Below are 21,819 nucleotides of genomic sequence, written 5' to 3'. Positions count from 1 at the left end.
TCCATGCTGTAAGTAATGTCATCCCCATTTTGCAAATGAAGAAATACGTTTGCAAAGGTTAAGGAAATAATCCAACCTCACATAACTAGTAAGTGGCAGAGTCAGGATTAACACCTGGGTCTATCTGATTCTAAAGCATGAGAACTCTCCAGAGTACTGCTCTACCCAAAGTAAATACAGAAAAAGAAAGAGAATCAAAAATGGGACAGTGCAGGAAGTCCTGGCCTAGGAATCAAGCTCTGCTGCTAACTTGGGCAAAGTAACAATTTTTCTGGGTTTCAAGTTTCCTGTCTTGAAAAACAAGGGATTGAACTATTTGATTTCTAGGGCCCATTCCAGACCATGATTACAATGATTACTCTTCTGGTAGAACCAAAATTAATAAGAATAAACTTAATTTTAAATAAAAATGTAGTTTTTGCCATTAAACTTTATGGCTTCTACCTCAAAGATAAAGATAATACAAAGAATAAAGAGTAGTAATTATTTTCAGAAGTCCTTAAATCATTGTTTCTGTTACACAGAAGTTATATAATCCCAGAAGTAATATTAATAACTACTATTTGAGTGCTTACTCATTTCCACGTGCTGCTGTAAGAGCTTTAAACGTATTATTTAACATTATCCTTCTAACAATTTATGAGGTAGGTAGTATGATTAACACCATTCACAGGTAGGGAAGCTGAGCCACAAGAAGATTAAGTAACCTGCTATAGGTCACAGAGGCAGTAAGGGTGAAGCTAGTATTTGAACTCAGTTTACTCTAGACTCGAGCCCATGCAGTTTTCTCGAGAGTCTAGAGCTCACATTACTAACCAACACATTAAGTTCCCTCCACGAATCATGCATTGCATAGTTTATTATTCATGAAAATGAATATATTAACCAAAATTTGAAAGTCATAGCATATATTCAATTTCTGAAGGAAATAACTGGATGTAAAATTATTTAAATTCCATATTGCCATAGAATTCGAATAGCTTCCCATGACATCTTTGCACGAATCGAAATAAATTACATTTTGAAATTAAGCCCAGTGAAGGCAAGGCCTTCTCTGCCTCGCACAGTGCCTAGGGAACATCGTTCACTGAATCTTTGCTGGGAGAACGAATGCATTAAAGAGGAAGAACGAATGCATTAAAGAGGAAGAACTTTTCCTTTTGTGTATGTACATTTGAACTTGTGCATCTCATTTTAATACCTGCAAAATGCAATTCAAAGTTTACTCCAATTACAGTATACATCTTTTAAATCACAATAGGTTTTTTATTTTAAATAATAGAATCTCAATATTTCACTCAAAAATTAAACCATTCAAGACCAATCTTTGAAGCACATTTTTTTAACACTGAAATTTAAGAAAGCATAATTGACAAGATCTGTTCCTTAACTTGAAGCATTACCCTTTCAGTGCTATAATTGCCATGTAATTTTTCTTTTCCTTACACAACTTTAAAGGGAAACTCAACTAAAGGTCCATTTTATCATTTTTCCTTGCAAGTCCCACAGAAATTTTTAAGTGAAAATGCAACACAATATCCCCTGAAGTCAAAATCAGTGGGTCAAACTCTTCTTTTAGAGCATGCACCCTATTAAATCATGCAGATTTAATTTGCCCAGTGATAGCCACCAGGGCTATCACAGGTTTAGGATTGTTTGTTGTTTGGTTTTTAACTACACAATTTATTCATGACAGCAAATCAAACCTGTTAGTGGCATCAAACAAGTAGAATTGATGCCGGGAACAGGACCACTGCAAATTTTATTAAAACTGCAATCACTGAGAGCACAGCACACATTAGGGTTTTAAATACCTCTCTCTGTGGCATTTGTCATGTTAAGAGCTGCAGCATAAACAAAGGAAAAAGTCAATCAAATATGGCACAAGAATGACATGATCGCTTCCACTTTCCTAGATCCAATAAGGGCCTTTGATCTCTAGGAGAGTAGGCAGGCCCCAGTGGCATCTGAGAGAACTAGAAATCTAACAGTTTGAAAACATTGAGGATCTCTTACAGTTAGATCTATTGACACCTGCCTCTGGGGTACCATTTACAGACATCAATTATGACTTGTTCTGGTCTTTTGGAATTCTATTAGTTGTCATCCATACTGCATATGTCTTCACAAACTCTTCAGAAAAAATGTTGCTTGACAGATCTTGTTAGCCCTGCGACTATGGGATGAAGCCTTTCAGGCTGCAGAGAAGCCCACACATGATGAGAGCTTGTGCACTGAGGCCACCTGAATTTTCCTTATGGCTCACCCTCCTTCTCAACTCCCAAAAATGCCTCACCCACACGTTGAGACAAAGTACTGCATTTTGAAGGTCTGTAGAAACAAGGAGTTGTTTAAACATTACGGAAGCCTATGATAGCTCTCAATCTAGAAGGGTTCTGTTCTCTTGACACGGCTTCTTGACCCTCCCTGGATCTCGTTTGCAGCTTTGTGTTGATGCCAAGCCACCACTGTCCAATGGACATTGCTCACTGATAGCCCTCCCTTGGTTCCAGCTTCACTTCTGTCCAACTTTTTCCTTAATCACTTACAGCCCCAATGGTAAACAAGATAATATTAGAAAATGCAATCAATGGGGACCTGATACTTTCCAACTCCCATCTACTTTGAGTCTCAATTATTGTATACCCAACCAGTTTCTATATACCAAGCAGGACTGTTCTGAAGGTAATATTCACAACATGTAATAAGACCCAAATCCAGTCTCAAATAACTAAATCATCTTATTATAGTTAAGTCAAAGAATATGAAGGAAGAAAATTAGATATTTTTAAATTGTTAAATGGATCTTTTCCAATGATTAAGAAAAAATTAAAATGACTGACTAGCTATAAAAACTAAAGGAATTACTTTATCATGTTAAAATTGTTTAATGTTTCTGACGTAGTGTTCATTAAACACACTTTTTGCTATGGGGCATATACATCTGGTCAAGAACAGGAAAGTAAAATCAGATTTTTGTCCTTCAGACATTGTCCCAACCAAAGTCTCCACGACAGATAGCAACCTCTCCTTGAAAACTCTAGCGCTGACCACTCGTCAGCCCATTCCATTGTCTTATAGCTGTACCACTGTCTGTCTTCCTGAACTTTAAAGGTACTCAGGATAAGTCTGTTTCAAGGTATATAAGGGTAACAGTGTGGAACATTCTTCCCATACACGCTATACCTAAGTAGAACATGAAACGCATTGGAGAAACAGATAAGACTTCCTCTTGACTTAGAAAATAATTCCTTCTATCTTGCATTAAAGCCACTTAATCTCAGTTTTCAACCTAATGAAACTAATACGCAGCAAATATAATTAAAAAAAAAAAAGAGGCTTTGTAGAATCATCCTATAGAAAACAATATTGTCACCTCTGTGTGGGACTAACTAAAAGAAAGGATTTCTCATAGTAGGAATATTTCTAGTTAAATATATAGAAAGCTTTATGAGACAATATGATTTATTTCTCTTGGTTTTGTCATTTTATATTAATTCTCAGCTTTTGGAGACAACTAAAAAATGATCTTACTAGAGGGCAAAGCCACAAACCGTATGTGGTTGCCTTTAAGACCTATAAGACATATATACAATGTCAAAAATGTTAAACACACAGCAAACTAAAAATTAACCAGTGGCGATTGGAAGAAACTGCTGAGAGTGAGATGCATCCCAATTTGAGATGCGGTAAAAAATGAGCATCTTCCAGTCTATGACATATGATACGTAGATTTCTCTGGTGAGAAGCGACAAAAGGCTGTCCTCTGATCACATCCTGCCATGAAACCTATTTTAAAGTCCATTGTCACAGAGGAACCAGGGACAGGGGTTAACTCTTCCAAAGGAATAGCCTCCACAGTTGAAGGATTGACAACTCCAGGTGACTATGGAATTTAAGACTTCCCTGCCAATGTCTAATCAGTATGTCTACACAGTTCTTACCTAGTAGTCCCTTCACTTTTCTACTAGAAAAAAAAATCTTACCTTAATTACGCTTTTCCCTTTCTCCTGTAACTCAATCATACCCAGCCAAGGGTGGAATATGCTCCTTAAGAAGTCAGAATCGAAACAATTTTAGTATTGGATCCTCCAAGTCACTAAGGAATCAAATTTCAGACTTAAGATTGAAGAGTGAAAGACGAGTCAAAGGCACCACCAGCAGCTGCCTTTCTCTGACCCCCTTCACTTCCCACTCCACCTAGGTGACTCCATTTATTTTCTCTCGCATGCCCCAGGCTTACTATCTCTATGGATTGTTTCCTTCCCTAAGAAAATGGCATATTTCAGGTTCTGTTCATCAGGATCCATGCCTCCACCATTCTTCAGCTAATCTCTAAACATTGTTAAAACCTAATAGCAAAGTATTAAATTGCCTCTGTAAAACTTTCCCTACCCTTGAGTTTGTCCTAGAGAAGAATGAAGCGACGGAACTGCAAAAATAACACATCAAAGCAATGAACAAAAACATTCATGTCACTTTATTGAAATAGTATAATATTTGGAAGAAATTTTTTTCCCGAAGCATAAACACATGTATTCATTCTTCCTAATTTAAAGGTTTCTTTATAAATATTGGAAAAGTATAAAAATAAAGTATAGAGCTGTTTAAAGCATCTAATAGACGTTAACCCCAATGTAATTCAATACCAGAGATAGTGACTGTTAACAGTTTTGTATATGTGTTCTAATATGTAACATACAATATATACTGTTCTTTAACCTTCTTTTTCACTTATGAAAGCATTGATATTTGTAATGAGTTAACATTTCTAAAGCACTTAGAACAGTGCCTAGCACATGGTAGGCACTAGACAAGTACTTGTTAATAAATGAAATAATTTAAAAAGCCAACAATTGTATAGGGTTTACGCTGTGCCTACATTAATTCATTTAAGCACCATAACAACTCTTAGAGGTAGGTCCTGTTTTTATCCCTATTTTAGAGATGAAGAAACTGAGGATCAGAGATGGGAAGTAACATGTCCAAGTCATATATATGGTGGATATTTTTAGAAGTCAATATATATAGATCAATCTCATTCTTTTTGATAACTGCATGGAATTTCACCACGTATTTATTCAGTCTCTTATTGATGCAAATTTAATTTCTTGTAGACTCTCTAATATTTTAAACAACTTTGTGATAAATAACCTTGAACATATACTTGTGTAAATAATTCCTTCACATAAACAATTAGAAGTTAAATTATTGAGACAAATACACAAATATTTTTGTTTGATTTGTATTTTTTAAAAAGGGGATTCACTAGGCTATATCAAATTATAAGAATGTGTGAAAGTGTTGGTTTCCCTATTTCCTCCCCATTGCTGGCATTTTAACTATGGACCCTTATAAATAATCTGTCTTCTCTTCAATATTTTAAGATAATCTCTTTGGCCTTGTTGTTTCATTATGATGTGTCTGGGTATGAAATTATTTATTTATTTACTCTTTTATTTTCACTGATTAGGACTTGATGTCCTTCTCATACTTGAAGATTTGTCTTTTACCAGTTTTGGAAAGTTCTCGGTGATGATGTTTTCAACTATTGCCTCTTGCATATTTTTTGGATTCTCTCTTTCTGTAACCCTTCATTAATCTTAAATTCAATTTCATCTTTTCTATCTCTTCTCTCTGCACTGAGTTCTAAATTCTAAACAACTAACTTCCAATGTACTAATTCTCTCTTTAACTCTGTGTAATCTACCATTACTCATTAATTGAATTTTAATTTCAATCATTATATTTTTCAATTGTGAAATTACATCCAGTTCTTTGTGAGGACTGCAACTCATCAATCAGCTTGTCATGCTTTGGTAGCTTGTGGGTTGCTGTGATGCTGGAAGCTATGCCATTGGTATTTCAAATACCATCAGGGTCATCCATGGTGGACAGGTTTCAGCTGAGCTTCCAGACTAAGACAGACTAGCAGTCAGGTGGGCCTAGCGGTCTTCATCTGAAAAAACTGACCAGTAAAAAACTTATGAATAGCAGCTGATCATTGTCTGATATAGTGTCAGAAGGTGAGCCCTTCAGTTGGGAAGGCACTCAAAATACGACTGGGGAAGAGCTGTATCCTCAAAGTAGAGTCACTCTTAATGATGTGGACGGAGTAAAGCTTTTTGGACCTTCATTTACTGATGTGGCATGACTCAAAATGAGAAGAAACGGCAGCAAACACCCATTAATAAGCAGAACGTGGAATGTACAAAGTATGAATATTAGAAAATTGGAAGCCTTCAAAAATAAAAAGGAACACTCGAAGAGAGATAGCCTTTGTGAGCTGAAATGAACTGGCAATGGCCATTTTGAATCATACAATCTTAGTCTACTATGCTGGGAATGACAAATTGAAGAGGAATGATATCACATTCATTGTCAAAAAGAACATTTCAACATCTATCCTGAAGTATAAAGCTGTCAGTGATAGGATAATATCCATATGCGTAGAAGGATGGCCAGTTAATACGACTATTACTCAAATTTACACATCAACGACTAATGCCAAAGATGAAGATACTGAGTTTTTTTTTTTTTTTAACCAACTTCTGCAATCTGAACTTGATCAAACATGCCTTGATAATTACTGGTGATTGGAATGTGAAAGTTGGAAACAAAGAAGAAGGAATAGTCATTGGAAAACACGGCCTTGGTGATAGAAACAACGCCAGAGATTGCATGATAGAATTTTACAGGGCCAATGACTTAGTCATTGGAAATGCCTTTTTTGTACAACATAAACAGTGACTATACACATGAACCTCGCCAGGCGGTATATGCAGGAATCAAACCGACTACATCTGTGGAAAGAGGCGATGGAGAAGCTCAATATCATCAGTCAGAACAAGGCCAGGAGCCAACTCCAGAACAGACCAACAATTCTCATATGCAAGTTCAAGTTCAAGAAAAATAAAACAAGCCCATGAGAGCCAAAGGACAACCTTGAGTATGTGCCACTTGAATTCAGAGACCATCTCAAGAATAGATTTGACACACTGAACACTAATGACTGAAGACCAGATGAGTTGTGGGATGGCACCAAGGACATCGTACATGAAGGAAGCAAAAGCTCGTTAAAAAGACAAGAAAGAAAGAATAGACCAACTAGATGTCAGAAGAGACTCTGAAACTTGCACTTGAACGTAAAGTAGATAAAGCAATTGGAAGATGATGAAGTAAAAGAGCTGAACAGAAGATTTCAAAGGGTGGGTCAAGAAGACAAAGTAAAGTATTAGAATGAAATATGCAATGACTTGGAGTTAGAAAACCAAAGGGGAAGAATATACTTGGCATTTCTCAAGCTGAAAGAACTGAAGAAAAAATGCAAGCCTTGAGTTGTGATATTGAGGAGTCTATGGGCAAAATATTGAATGACACAGGAAGCATCAGAAGACGATCAAAGGAATATACAGAGTCACTGCACCAAAAGAACTGGTCAATGTACAACCATTTTGAAAGGTAGCATATGATAACAACTGATGGTATTGAAGGAAGAAGTCCAAGCTGCACCGGAGGCACTGGCGAAAAACAATGCTTCAGGAACTGCTGGAATACCAACTGAGATGTTTCAATAAACAGATGCAATGCTGTAAGTGCTTACTCGTCTATGCTAAGAAATTTGGAAGACAACTACCTGGCCAACAGACTGGAAGAGATCCATATTCATGCCCATTCCAAAGCAAGACGATTCAACAAACTATGGAAATTATCGAACAGAATCAGTATTACACACAAGTAAAATTATGCTGAAGATAATTCAAAAATGGTTGCAGCAGTATATTGACAGAGAACTGCCAGAAATTCAAGCCGGATTCGGAAGAGGATATGGAACATTGCTCATGTCAGTTGGATCTTGGCTGAAAGCAGAGAATACTAGAAAGATGTCTGCCTGTGTTCTACTGACCATGCAAAGACACTGGACTGTGTGGATCATAACTAAATTAGGTGTAACATTGTTAAGAATGGGAATTCCAGAACACTTAATTGTGGTCATAAGGAACCTGTACATAGATCAAGAGGCAGTCGTTCATACCGAACAAGGGAATACTGCATGGTTTAAAATCAGAAAAGATGTGTATTAGGGTTGTATCCTTTCACCATACCTATTCAATCTGTATGCTGAGCAAATAATCTGAGAAGCTGTACTATATGAAAAAGAACAGAGCATCAGGATTGGAGGAAGATTCCTTAACAACCTGTGATATGCGGATGACACAACCTTGCTTGCTGAAAGTGAAGAGGACTTGAAGAATTTACTGACGAAGATCAAAGACAACAGCCTTCAGTATGGATTACACACCTCAACATAAAGAAAACAAATATACAATTGGACAAATAAAGCAACATCATGATAATTTGAGAAAATACTGAAGTTGTCAAGGATTTCATTTTACTCGGATCCACAATCAACACCCATGGAAGCAGTGGTCAAGAAAGAAAATGACGTATTGTATTGGGCAAATCTGCAGCAAAAGATCTCTTTGAAGCGTTAAAAAGCAAAGATGTCACTTTGAGGACTAAGGTGCACTTGACCCAAGCCATGGTATTTTCATCACCACATGTGTATGTGAAAGCTGCACAATGAATAAGGGAGACCGAAGAAAAACTGACGTATTTGAATTACGGTGTTAGTAAAGAATGTGGAAGATACTACGGGCTGCCAGAAGAATGAACAAATCTGTCTTGGAAGAAGTACAGACAGAGCGCTCCTTGGAAGCGAGGATGGCAAGACTTCATCTCACGTACTTTGGATATGTTCTCAGGAGGAAATAGTCCCTGGAAAAGGACATCATTCTTGGTAAAGTAGACGGTCAGTGAAAGAGAGGAAGACCCTCAGTGAGATAGATTGACACAGTGGCTGCAATAATTGGCTGAAACAGGAAAGATTGTGAGGGTGGTACAGGACTGGGCAATGTTTCATTTTGTTGTACGTAGCGTTGCTTTAAGTCAGAACTGACTCCACAACACTTAGCAACAACATATTCAGTTCTTCATGAGGTCTGTCTATAATTTTCCTCATATACTTTTCTTTTTTAAATCCCTCTTTTTGTGTGTTTGATCAGTTTATGTATATGTATTGTTTTGCCTTATTTTCCTTCCTGGCAAAACTTCAACCGTTATATCTTGCCTTTGATTTTTGCTTTCTCCATTTTCTGAATTTATATCTTTACTGCTGAACCATGTAGGGGAAGGGCAGGGAGAAACCTTACAACCATGCAGATTGATATCGCTACATATTCATGGTCCCATTGTCTATGAAAACCTTAACCTTACCCAGGAATCCTGGTATCCCTTGTGAGTCATCTCTCTCATTCATCACAGCTATTTTAAAACCTTACCCCTCCAATTACAGAAGTGCTTTCAGAAGATAGCCTTACTTTCTACTTCTTAGAGGGAATAGAGACCTCCAGAGCAGAGCTTTCTCAAATGCCATCCACCAAACTTATGAACGGATTTATACTGGAAAACATTCCTTTTTTTTCCTTTCTTCCTAGGAGAGGAAGTTCCCTCTTCCTGTCTAAGTATGGTGACCATATAATTTATCTTCTAAGCCTGGATGCTTTTAAAAGTAAAAGGGAGATTCTATTAATAATTACTCCAGGGCAACAGGTGTAAACCAGAACGGTCCTGAGCAAATAGGAACATGTGGTCACCCTCTGAATAAGATTTATCATTCCACTTGTCCCTTGCATACGTCCCTTTTGTATTCTGAAGCATCACATTCCTTTGACTATTTACCCTCTCTCCTACGTAATCACCTTTTTCTTCTCTCTAAGCTTCTTGTTAATGTTTTAACATTTTCAATATTTTTTAATAGTTCAACCTTATTTACCAATCAGAGAAAATCAGAAAAATTGGTGATAAAAAAAAAAAAAATCTGATAGCCAACATCTATTGGGTGTTTACAAAGGGCCAACACTTTGCTAAACACTATCAACACCTTACCTCATTAAGTACTCACAACAAATCCCACTTTACAGATGAGAAAACTGAGAGACACAGAGGTTAATTCTGAGGCTTGTAACAGGAAGGACCGGGAAGAGTTTTGTACTCAGTTTACTCTACCACTTGCAGAGGAGTGCTAATAGTTTCTATTTTTAAGCAAAATGAGGTGTAATTTTAGGTCAAGAAGGATTCCACCATCTAGTGAATGGAATGCCTACACCTGCTTGGATTCTGATTTCTCAGTGAAGGTCTTTCACTCCCAGTAGTTGAATTATTTTATTTTAAAAGAACAGTATAGAAAATGAAAAGAACTACTATTTCTTATATATTTTAGTCAGTGTTTTATTTTTCTCAATTTCTTGTGACAGAACACAATCTGAAAAACATAAAATAACTTTTTAAAAAATTTTTTATCTTTGCAAAAGTCAAAAAGTCTATATGCTGAATAAAATAAAATGTTTACAAATTTATAAATAAGAGAGGATTGTCCAAGCCAAGGAAGAAGTTTTAAAATGGTGTCCTGTTGCTTTAGTGTTACAGTAAATTTTGTCTGTTTTGGTGCAAATTACCAACGATTGTGGACAATAGATGATATGTGACCTATTAAATAAACAACAAACCAAACCTGTTGCCATCGAGTTGATTCCGGCTCATAGCAACCCTACAGGACAGAGTAGAACTGCCCCATCTAGTTTTCAGTGAGCTACTGGTGGATTCAAACTGCCAGCCTTTTGGTTAGCAGCTATAGCTCCCAAGCACTGCACCACCAGTGCTCCAGTACTCTCCTAGAGGATCTCTAAATTCCCTTCAATTTCTAACATTCCAATTTAATTTAAATCATCACTTCAAAGGGACTTTTGAGCTACTGGAAGTCTTGTACAGTTGTTGTTCCTGTGGTTGTGTGCCATCGAGTAGGTTCAGACTCACAATCACCCTGTGACAGAGTAGAACTGCCCAATAGGGTTTCCTAAGCTGTAATCTTTATGGGAGCAGATCCCCAGGTCTTTCTCCTACGGAGCCACTGGTGGGTCTGAACTACGAACTTTTGTTTAGCAATTAAGTGTTTAACCATTGCACCACCTGTAAAAACCCTTGCCACCAAGTTGAGTCCTACTCATAGCAACCTTATAGGACAGAGTAGAACTACCCCACAGAGTTTCCAAGGATCGGCTGGTAGATTTGAACTGCCGGCCTTTTGGTGAGCAGCCTGAGCTCTTAACTGCTGTGCCACCAGGACTCTATGTGACTTATTACATTAGCGAAAATTTCTCTCTCTCTTAATTATTTCTTTTCTATTCTCACGGTGTTGACCTCATGACCCAATGGCTGGAACAGTTAAGGGAACTGGACTTCCCACATCTCTGCGTTTGAAAGTTCAAACACAGTCTTCACGGAAAAATATGAGGCTCTTTTCTCACATGGTGATGGGGAGGAATATAGTTACTTACCCTCAACTTCCAGCTTCACCAATTTGGAATATGCTGTCCCAAGGCTGTTTTTTGCCAAACATCGATAATGTCCTGCATCTTCCTTTTGCACATTATGAATCCTCAAACTCCCAGATTCAAGAACTGCAATGCGGGAATTTTCCTGCCAGAAGTAGGGACATAAATTTTAAAACATCGTGGCTCAATCAAGGACACATTTTACCATAATTTAGCAAGTCATCATCATCATCGTTATCATCATCGATATAATTTTAACATTTATTGATTATTTATTATGTATCACACACAGTGTTAAATGAGATAGTACAAGATTACCAAAATTAATCTTTACAATGACTCCATGAGACGTAATTTATTTTTTTTTCTTTCGTCACATAAGGTCGGCAAGAGTTATTTGACTTGCTAAAAATTACACCCAATCTGTCTGATTGAATGCACTGCTTTAACTACTATATTATACTATACACCTTCTACAGTATCTTTAAGGGAATACATGTCCCTTGAAAAATTGGAAAATTCTACCAATAATAAAGATGTCACTTTGAAGTTAAAATATTACATTTGTTTTTTCTTTCTGGACTCTAGATTCAGTAGCATACGTAGAGCCACTCTTGTTTTCATTGTAGAAATATATCCAATATTTATAACAAAAGGCCAGAGAGTTACATAATCATAGAACATTTTAACATTATTTGCTTTATTCTCAATAAAACAAAGGTAGTCCATTTTGAACTTTTTTCAATTAATTAACATATATTCAGGCCTATGTATTCTGCATGGAATACGCTAGGCATAGTAAGATGAAAACCATAATGCCTGCGACCTCATTGGGTTCACAGTAAGTAGGTGATAAGTATGGAAAGAGACAATGATGATGCAGTATAATAATTTATGAATAAATTTGTGAATAAGATACAAAGGTAGTATAAAATCAGCAGAGAAAATCAGTTTTTAATGTGTCTACTCTGAGTAACTGAGGAGGGTACATACCAAGGTGTTTGTTCACCAGTTCCGAGTCTTCATGCTCTAGCTTTACTCCAGAGTGTTCGCCCTCATACCTTTTCTTCCAAACCTCATTTCTCTCCATCCTCCCAGAAATTGCCAGTTCTAAAACCCGAATTTTATTTCTATCTTTTTTCCCCAAGCCTCAAAGATTCGATGTTAAAAACAAAAACATTAAGTCCAAATCAACCAACTAACAAATAAAAGAGACTCTAGCTATGCTTTTGCTTTGCCTCCTTTTCCATCCCTAACACTTCGTTAGTTCTCATCTCTCTCTTTTTTTTCCCCCATCCATTCCCAACTGGGGTGCCTTACAATTTGCATATATGGGAATGGGAACACTTAAGTATGGTTAAAATGCCCATGAAAAAAATTTATACTGCAATTTTGTAAGTGTGTAGCTGAGTTTAGAAAGGACTTATATTTAAAATATGTTTTATGTATATTTTTTATAATAATGATCACTTACCCTGAGAGCAGCATCTCCCTTGATCCATGACACTGATGGTTTGGGATTGCCCATTGTGGTACATGGCAGAACTGCCTTTAATCCTTCTATTATTTTTACATTTATGGGAGGGCGAGTTATTTTTGGTTCTAAAGGGAAATAAAAATTCAAAGTTAAAAATGCAATGTGACCATACCAAACTTAGAGTTTCTAATTTTCTATTTAATTCTAAATATCTATTTTAAAATAATCTTTGGAATATTACATTATAAAATTCACCAAATGCTAAGACAAAATTTTAGCGGATATCAAATAGAAATATATATTTTTAAGTTTTTGTTACCTATGTTTCAATAAAATCTTATTTTGCAAACCACAAATTTATGATATATATTAGGAATTTGGGAGACCTGGCAGTGCAGTGGTTAAGAACTCGACTGCTAACAAAAAGGTCAGCAGTTTGAATCCACCATCCACTCCTTGGAAATCCTATGGGGCAGTTTTACTCTGTCCTATAGGGTTGCTATGAGTCAGAACGATGGCATAGGGTTTGGGTTTTATTTGGTGTTTGAAGTTACCCATAGCATTTGTCACTTTATAAAATAATTAGTAAAATGTTGATTAATATAAACTGTCACCTTAACAATTTCGACATTATTTAATTCATACTGACAAACACGAAAACATTTTAAAACAAAATTTTTATATATTTTTTACATAATTCTCAGAGTTATGACTTACTTTGCCTTTAGTTTCCATCTTAACAAAATTTGATTACTAAAGATGAGATACATTTATTGCTTAGAAAATAAACTAAATGTTATTATAGGAATAATCAGAAGAAATTCTCTCATACCAGTTTTGGGGGAACTCTACTCTGCCAAGCATACCCGGGTAATTTCACTGTTGTGAAATAATCTTAATTATTTTCAGAAGATACAGCTTTATGCCAGCTAACTATTTTCTTGCTACCTAATTTTTATTCTTCAATATGAAGCTTTCAGAGGAAAAATCTTCTAAATCTAACATATAGATGGAAGGAGCCCTGGTGGTGCAATGGTTAAGTGCTTGGTTGCTAACCGAAAAGTCAGTGATTCCAACCTATGAGCTGCCCCATGAGAGAAGGATGTGGCAGCCTACTCTGTAAAGATTACAGCCTCGGAAACCCTATGGGGAAGTTCTATTCTTTCCTGTAGGATCGGTGTGAGTTGGAATTGACTCGACGGCAGCAGGTTTGGTTTTTAGAATACATGGAACAATTGACAAGTTCAGGATGCCAGTTATATTCGTACTTGAAACATTCTGAAATTAATTAAACTACATTTCTTTCCTTAGCAATCTTATGTTACAGCAACAAAACAGAGGACTTTCTTCTCAGGAGAGGTGACTGAGAAATGGAAGCATTTTATTTCTTTCAGGTCACATACCATAGTCAGCTTGTTATTTTGGTAGAGGACAGCATGAAATAAGGATTTTTTTCCTTTCACCTCAATTGTGTAATATGTGTAGGGGAGATAGGGGAGGTTGATGGTTGTAAATGGTATTTGTAAAGACTGCATGCCCTATTGGTTTTCAATCCAAGCATTTATTAACATTTAGCGTTGGTATGGCCCAACATTATGGCAAAAATACAAGACAGGATTTAAAACATATTATAGCAAAATATCAACTTTGTCACCTTGTCTGCTATCTAAAGCACACAGCTCTCTTTCCAATGAACAATGAATACAGTACATGCACTTTCATGCTGGCCTCAATTGCAAATGGTTTTGTCATATGACTACTGGCAAAAGCTCAGGTTAGGAGGTGATATTCCTATGGCATAGTCAAAGAAAGTATTTCCCATTTCTTGCATTTGGGTTTCCTGAACTCAGTCCGTATGTCAAGTCTGAGTCACAGATAATGTCTCAGGTGGAAGACCTTTGTTTAAATCAAATATCTCCCATATTCTCAGTGAAATAAGTGTCTTGGACATCTGTGGAGTGGGGTTAGAGGACTGAAGAGATCATTTGTGGGAAATTGATTATAAACAAAATAGGAATGAGTAGAGTATTGATGAGAAGTCATGTATTCCCCACTCTAGGGGAACATGATTCTGGGTGGAGCCATGAGCACTGACTAATCAGAACGGATACTGGTTATCTTGTTGAAGGAGGATGCTAGAACTATCCTGCTGTGCCAGCATTAAGCTCTCAGTTGATAGATTATGAGGAAGTTGGGGGAAGGAGCTACTGGAGGAGGGGTTAGAGAGGTTGGAGTAGTAATAGGGAGAACTTGAAGGTCTCCTGGAAGCAGCTCTTTACTAACTGGTATGGAAGCATTCCAAAATTTTAGTAATTGAGATGATCACATCCACCTGAATGGGTGAGCTCGCCTAAAAAGAGTGGAGAAGAGAAGAGAAGAGAATTTAAGAGAGAACCAAGATCAAGACCATTTAGTGTCAGAGAGAATACGAGAAACATTCAAAGGAAAGGTAGTACCACAAAACAGTGAAATACTTCAATGCATTCTGTTCTCAGAATCAAGCCTTCATTATTTAACAAATAAGAGCATTCCAATTTCTTCACTTGATTTTCTCACTACTTCACGTGCTGAAAGAAAAGCCTGCTTGTGGGTACATCTCCACCTACTTACTGACAGGGCCCCCAAATCAGCCTTTCTTTAAAGCCCCACTAGCTATCTATTCTAATTAATCTAGGACTTCATTTATGCATATGATCAAATGATAAAAGATCAACAGGCTTTTGAGAAAAATCATGAAAATAAAAAAGAACCAAAATAAAATAAAAATTTATCTTGTGGGGGGGGGGCGCAGAGCCAACATGGTGCTATAGACAGAAGCACCATGCGGTCCCTCCACAGTAAAGACCAGTAAAACTAAGTAAAACAGAGACAAATGTCTTTCCTAGAAGCTGAAGCACCAAACAAAGGGATAAAGAATTCAGCCAACCACTAAATGGAATAAGAAACTGACAAGAGAACAGAGAGCAAGGAGAGCTCTGGAATAGAGGTCCCCTACCAGCTAACTAGGCACAGTGTTGCCATCCTGGAACCCTCAGCCAAGGGAATACAGGAAGGCAGTTTCTCAGAGCTCTCAGCAGGAGACAGAACACCTGGTAACCAGCAATACACACTTTCCCACCCCCCACCCTTTTTCCTGCTGCTCAGCCTCCACTGTCTTCTGGTGGGCAGAGGTCAGTGGGCCAGGGAGACACTGGCTCCTTGCCTCTTGAATTCACCCCATCCACACCAGCCAGCTCCTTTAGTACCACTTCTTTGCTGCTGTTGTTGCTTTTTTTGGCTTCTTTTGGTTTCATCTCTCTCTCTCATCTCCTTCCTTTCCTTTCTCTCAAACACCTGGCTCTGTGTGCCATCTCTGCTCCTTCTTGACAGGCTGTGCAGTGTCACTCAGCTGGGGAGGCCCTTTCTTGGTCCACTTGGCCACGGCAGAGGGCTCTCTGAGGGCATTTTTTCTCTTCTTTTCTTTTCTCGGTTTCTTGGATACCTGTTGCCATGTATCATCTTTGCTTCTTCTCGATGGGCTGTGTAGTGCCGCTTGGCTAGGGAGCCCCTTCCCCAGCCCACACCACCACACAAGTGGGCTCCCTCGGGCATTTTTTTCTCCTCTTTTCTTAGTTTCTTGTCTCTCACTACCTTCCTTCTTTACCCTTCTCCTGAACACCTAGCACCATGTGCCATCTCTGCTCCTTCTTAATTGGCTGTACAGAGACACTCAGCTGAGGACTCACTTCCAGTGGCCTCCCTTGAGGCATTTTGTTTTTCTTCTTTTTTTTTTTTCCTCAGTTTCTTGTTTCTACCTTCCTTCCTTTCCTTTCTCCTGACCACCTGGCTGCATGTGCCTTTCTCTCCCTCTTTTTTTAAAATCTAGTTTCTTATCTCTCTCTCCCTTTCTTCCTTTTCTTTCCCACCCACGTAGGTATATGTCTTGTATCTGTCACTTCTTGATGAGCTGTGCCACACCAACTTGCTAGAAAGCCACCAGCACATAGCTTCTCTGGGTCTGTGCCACTCCAATGGTAGGCACCCTCAGCACTATTTTTTTTGTTTGTTTGTTTCTGTTTCTTTCTCCTGTTTCTCTTCTTTCCCACATCCACTTAGGTCCACACATCACATCCTCCCCACTCCCTCCTGCTTATCTGCACCATGCACTGAGCATAGAGTGGCACAGGCACGGTTTACTGGAACCTGGCTTGCACTAACAGCTGGCCCCACCCTGTCAGCCCCAGTATGTGCTGAAAATAACCCATCCCAGCCTCTCTCCCTCCACTGGACCTGTCCTGCTGCACCAGAGCTGAGTGACTGGCCCTGCCTATTGGTCAAGATTGTAAGAAATATTTGTGTCCACAGATGAGCAAAAACAAAGAATGCCCAGTCCACCTGCTCAGACATAACCAAATAAAACAAAAAGCAATTAATAAATGATAAAAATAATTACTGAATGTTCCAAAAACAGCAGACAATATCAAAACATAAAAAAAAAAGGACAGAATTGTTCCAGTAGGCATCCAAAATAAAACACCAGGAGACTTTCCAGTAGTAGAAAAGGCACTAGAACTACCTCATAAGGAATTCAAATCTCTACTACCCAGGGCTATTCAAGAGATGAAGGAAAAAGCAGACAAAATTAGGAAAAAATAGGCAAAATCATGGAAGACAGGGAAAAAATGAAAGAATTCAGGAAAATAATACAGGAACAAAAAGTCAAAATAAACAAACAACTAGAAATCATGCCAAAACAGCAATTAGAAATCCAAAATTTAAACAAGATTTCAGAAATGGACAGTGTCATAGAAGATTTGAGGAGCAGGTTTGGAACAATGAAAGACATGATCAGTGAAATTGAAGACAAACACATGCTACCACTTTGAGGAAAAATCAGAGAAAAGAACAAAGAAAAATGAAGAAACCCTGAGAACAATGTGGGATACAATCAAAAGCACAAATTTACTAGTGACCAGAGTTCCAGAACAAGGGGAGAAAATGGAAAACATGGAGATGATCATTGAAGAACTGTTGACAGAAAACTTCCTTAATGTCATGAAAGATGAAAAGCTGACCATCCAAGAATCTCAAAGAACCCCGTATACAGTAGACCCCAAAAGAAAATCACCAAGGCATATCATAATCACACACGCTAAAACCAAAGACAAAGAAAGAATACTGAGAGCAGCTCAAGAAAAACAAAAAGTCACACACAGAGGGGAAACAACAAGACTCTGACTATGCAGCAGAAACTGTGCAGGCAAGAAGGCAATGGGATGACAGGTATTAAACCTTGAAAGAAAAAAACTACCAAACAAGAATAATGTATTGTGCAAAACTCTCATTCAAATATGATGGTGAAATCAGGGCATTTCCAGATAAATGGAAATTAAGGCAATAGTAAAAATCAAACCAAATTTTGACGAATTATTAAACGCAGTCCTTCAGTTAGAGAACCAACAACATCAGATGACAGCCTGAGTCTAGGAAGCAAGACCACATCAGCCAGATATCAACCTTGGTAATGAACTCTCAAGGATAAAACAAAACTAAAAGATTTACAACACAGAATCAGAGAGGTTAATCTGTAAACGACAACTACATCAGAACAATAAAAGAGGGAATAAACGGTGTAGGTATAGAGCTTTCAAATGGAGAGGAAGTCAAGGTGATGCTAAGTAATAGAAGACTGGTTCAAACTTAGGAAGATAATGGTACATTTCAATGTAACCACAAAGAAAGTTAACAAACATACTCATCAAAATAAAGAAGAAAAACATAAAATCTCAGTAAACACAAAACCCACAAAAATGAAAGGAATGAAAAAAAAATCCACAAACAAAAGGAATTCAGCACAGGAGAGTAAGAGGAACAAAGACAATGTCAGCACCACAAAAAAAAAAAAAAAGCACTCAAAATGACAGTAGTAAACTCAACACCTATCAATATTACACTGACCGTAAAGGGCCTAAATGCACCCATAAAGAGACAGAGAGTGACAGAATGGATAAAATAAACAAACAAACAAAAAAACCAGGACCCGTCAATATGCTGTCTACAAGAGATACACCTTAGAAACAAAGACATAAATATATTAAAAACCAAAGATGGAAAAAAAAAATGCATTAAGCAAACAGCTACCAAAAAAGAGCCACAGTAGCAATACTAATCTCAGATAAAATAGACTTTAAAGCAAATTCCACCATAAAAGACAAAGAAAAGCATTATCTAATGATTAAAGGGAAAATCCATCATGAAGACATAACCATAATAAATATAAAAAAAAAAAAACACCCAATGATAGGTTCCAAAATACATAAAACAAACTCTAACAGCACTGAAAAAAGAAATTGATAGTTCCACAATAATCGTAGAAGACTTCAACACACCACTCTCAGTAAAGGACAGAACATCTAGAAAGAAATTCAACAAAGATACGGAAGATTTAGAGGCCACAATCAGCGAACTTGACCTCATAGATAAATATGGAACACTATACCCAACAGCTGCAAAGTACACATTCTTTTCCAATGCACATGGAACGTTCTTGAGAATAGACCACATTTTAGGCCACAAAGCAACCCTCAACGAAATCCAAAACTTTGAGATAATACAAAGTATCTTCACTGATCACAACACCATCAAAGTAGAAATTAACAATAGGAAGTGCAAGGAAAAAAAATCAATCACAAGGAAACTGAATAACACCCTGCTTAAAAACCAGTGGGTAATAGACGAAATCAGAGATGGAATAAAAAAAATTCCCAGAATCAAATGAGAATGAAAACACATCATGCCAAAACCTTTGGGTCACAGCAAGGTAGTGCTCAGAGGTCAATTTACAGTAATAGATGCACACATCAAAAAAGAAAAAAGGGAAAAAATCAAAACATTAGCTACCTAACTCAAACAAATAGAAAGAGAACAACCAGAGAAGCCCACAGCAAGCAGAAGAAAGGAAATAATTAAGATTAGAGCAGAAATAAGTGAATTAGAGAATAGAAAAACAATAGAAAGAATCAACAAAACCAAAAGTTGACTCTTCGAAAGGATCAAACAAATCAAAAAACCATTGGCCAAACTGACAAAAGAAAAACAGGAGAGGATGCAAATAACTCAAATAAGAAATGAAATGGGGGGCATTACAACAGACCCAACTGAAATAAAAAGGATCATAACAGGGTATTACGAAAAACTATACTCCAACAAATTGGAAAACCTAGAGGAAATGGACAAATTTCTAGAAACACAGTACCTATCCAAACTAACACAAACTGAAGTTAAAAATCAGAACAGACAAATAACAGAAGAGATTAAAAAGGTTAAAAAAAAAACTCCCAAAAGACAAAAAGCACTTACCCAGATTGCTTCATTGGAGAATTCTACCAAACATTCAAAGAAGAGCTTACGCCAGTACTACTCAGACTATTTCAAAACATAGAAAAGGAAAGAATACTTCCAAATGCATTCTATGAAGCCAGCATAATCCTGATACCAAAACCAGGCAGAGACACCAGAAAAAAAAAAAAAAAAATTTGCAGATGAATATCTCTCATGAATATAGATGCAAAAATTCTCAACAAAATTCTAGCAAATAGAATTCCGCACCATATTAAAAAAATAAAATAATATACCAAGTGGGATTCAAACGAGGTATGCAAGAATGGTTCAACATTAGGAAATCAATCAAAATAATCTACTGCATAAATAAAAGAATCACATGATCATCTCAATTGATGCAGAAAAGGCATTCGACAAAGTCCAACACCAATTCCTGGAAAAAAAACTTTCAAATAAAATAAGTGTAGAAGGGAAATTCCTCAACATAATAAAGGGTATCTATTTTTTTTATATATATAAAACCAATGGCCAATGTCATTCTTAAGGGAGAGAGGCTGAAAACACTTCCCCTGAGAACTTGAAGAGACAAGAATGCCCTTTATCACCACTCCTATTTAACATTGTGCTGGAAGTCCTAGCTAGAGCAATAAGGCAAGAAAAAGAAATAAAGGGCATTCAGATTGGTAAGGAAGAAGAAAAACTTTCCCTATTTGTGGATGATATGATACTATAGACAGAAAACTCAAAAGACTTCACAAGAAAACTACTGGAACTAATAGAAAGATTCAGCAGAGTCACAGGATATAAGATAAACATACAAAAATCCGTTGGATCCCTATACAGCAAGAAAGAGAATGATGAAAAGGAAATCAGGAAAACAATACCATTTATAATGGCCGCTAAAAAAATAAAGTACTTTGGAATAAATCTAACTGGGGATGTAAAAGACCTATGCAAAGAAAATTACAAAACACTATTGCAAGAAACCAAAAGAGAACTACATAAAGGGGAAGACATACCAGGCTCACGGATAGGTACATTCAGCACTGCGAAAATGACAATTGTTCCCAAAACAATCTACAAATACAAAGCAATCCCACTCCAAATACCAACAGCATTCTTTAAAAATATGGAAAAACTGATCATTAACTTTATGTGGAAAGAAAAGAGACTCCGGGTAAGTAAAGCACTACTGAAGAAGAATAACAAAGTAGGAAGACTTGCACTACCTGATCTCAGAGCCTACTATGCAGCTATGGTAGTCAAAACAGCCTGGTACTGGTACAACGACAGATACATTGACCGATGGAACAGAATTGAGAACCCAGATGTAAATTCATCCACCTACAGTCACCTGATCTTTGACAAGGACCCAAAATCCATCAAATGGGGAAAAGACAGTCTTTTAACAAATGGTGCTGGCAAAACTGGATGTCCACCTGCAAAAAATGAAACAGAACCCATACCTCACACCATACACAAAAACTAATTCAAAATGGATCAAAGACCTAAATATAAAACCAAAAACTATAAAGAATATAGAAGAAAAATAAGATCAATGCTAGAGGCCCTAATACATGGCATTAACAGGATAAAAACCATAATTAACAACATACAAACTCCAGAAGA

At 37.1% G+C, this 21,819-nt stretch overlaps 1 protein-coding gene across 2 annotated transcripts in view; it reads right to left on the bottom strand.

The window, feature by feature from the left end:
- MUSK (muscle associated receptor tyrosine kinase) overlaps positions 1–21,819 on the bottom strand; it is a 107,500-nt gene that overhangs the window by 72,087 nt on the left and 13,594 nt on the right. For both annotated transcript variants that reach the window (XM_049896881.1, XM_049896880.1), the window contains exons 4-5: positions 12,868–12,995; positions 11,397–11,538 (exon numbers count right to left, since the gene is read on the bottom strand). In XM_049896881.1, the coding sequence (XP_049752838.1) occupies positions 11,397–11,538; positions 12,868–12,995 (270 nt within the window). The remainder of the gene's footprint in view (positions 1–11,396; positions 11,539–12,867; positions 12,996–21,819) is intronic.

The sequence above is a fragment of the Elephas maximus genome, chromosome 9 (assembly GCF_024166365.1).
Source record: "Elephas maximus indicus isolate mEleMax1 chromosome 9, mEleMax1 primary haplotype, whole genome shotgun sequence".
NCBI lineage: Eukaryota > Metazoa > Chordata > Mammalia > Proboscidea > Elephantidae > Elephas > Elephas maximus.
The sequence above is the reverse complement of the archived record's forward strand: the minus strand, read 5'-3'. Positions and strand labels throughout refer to the sequence as shown.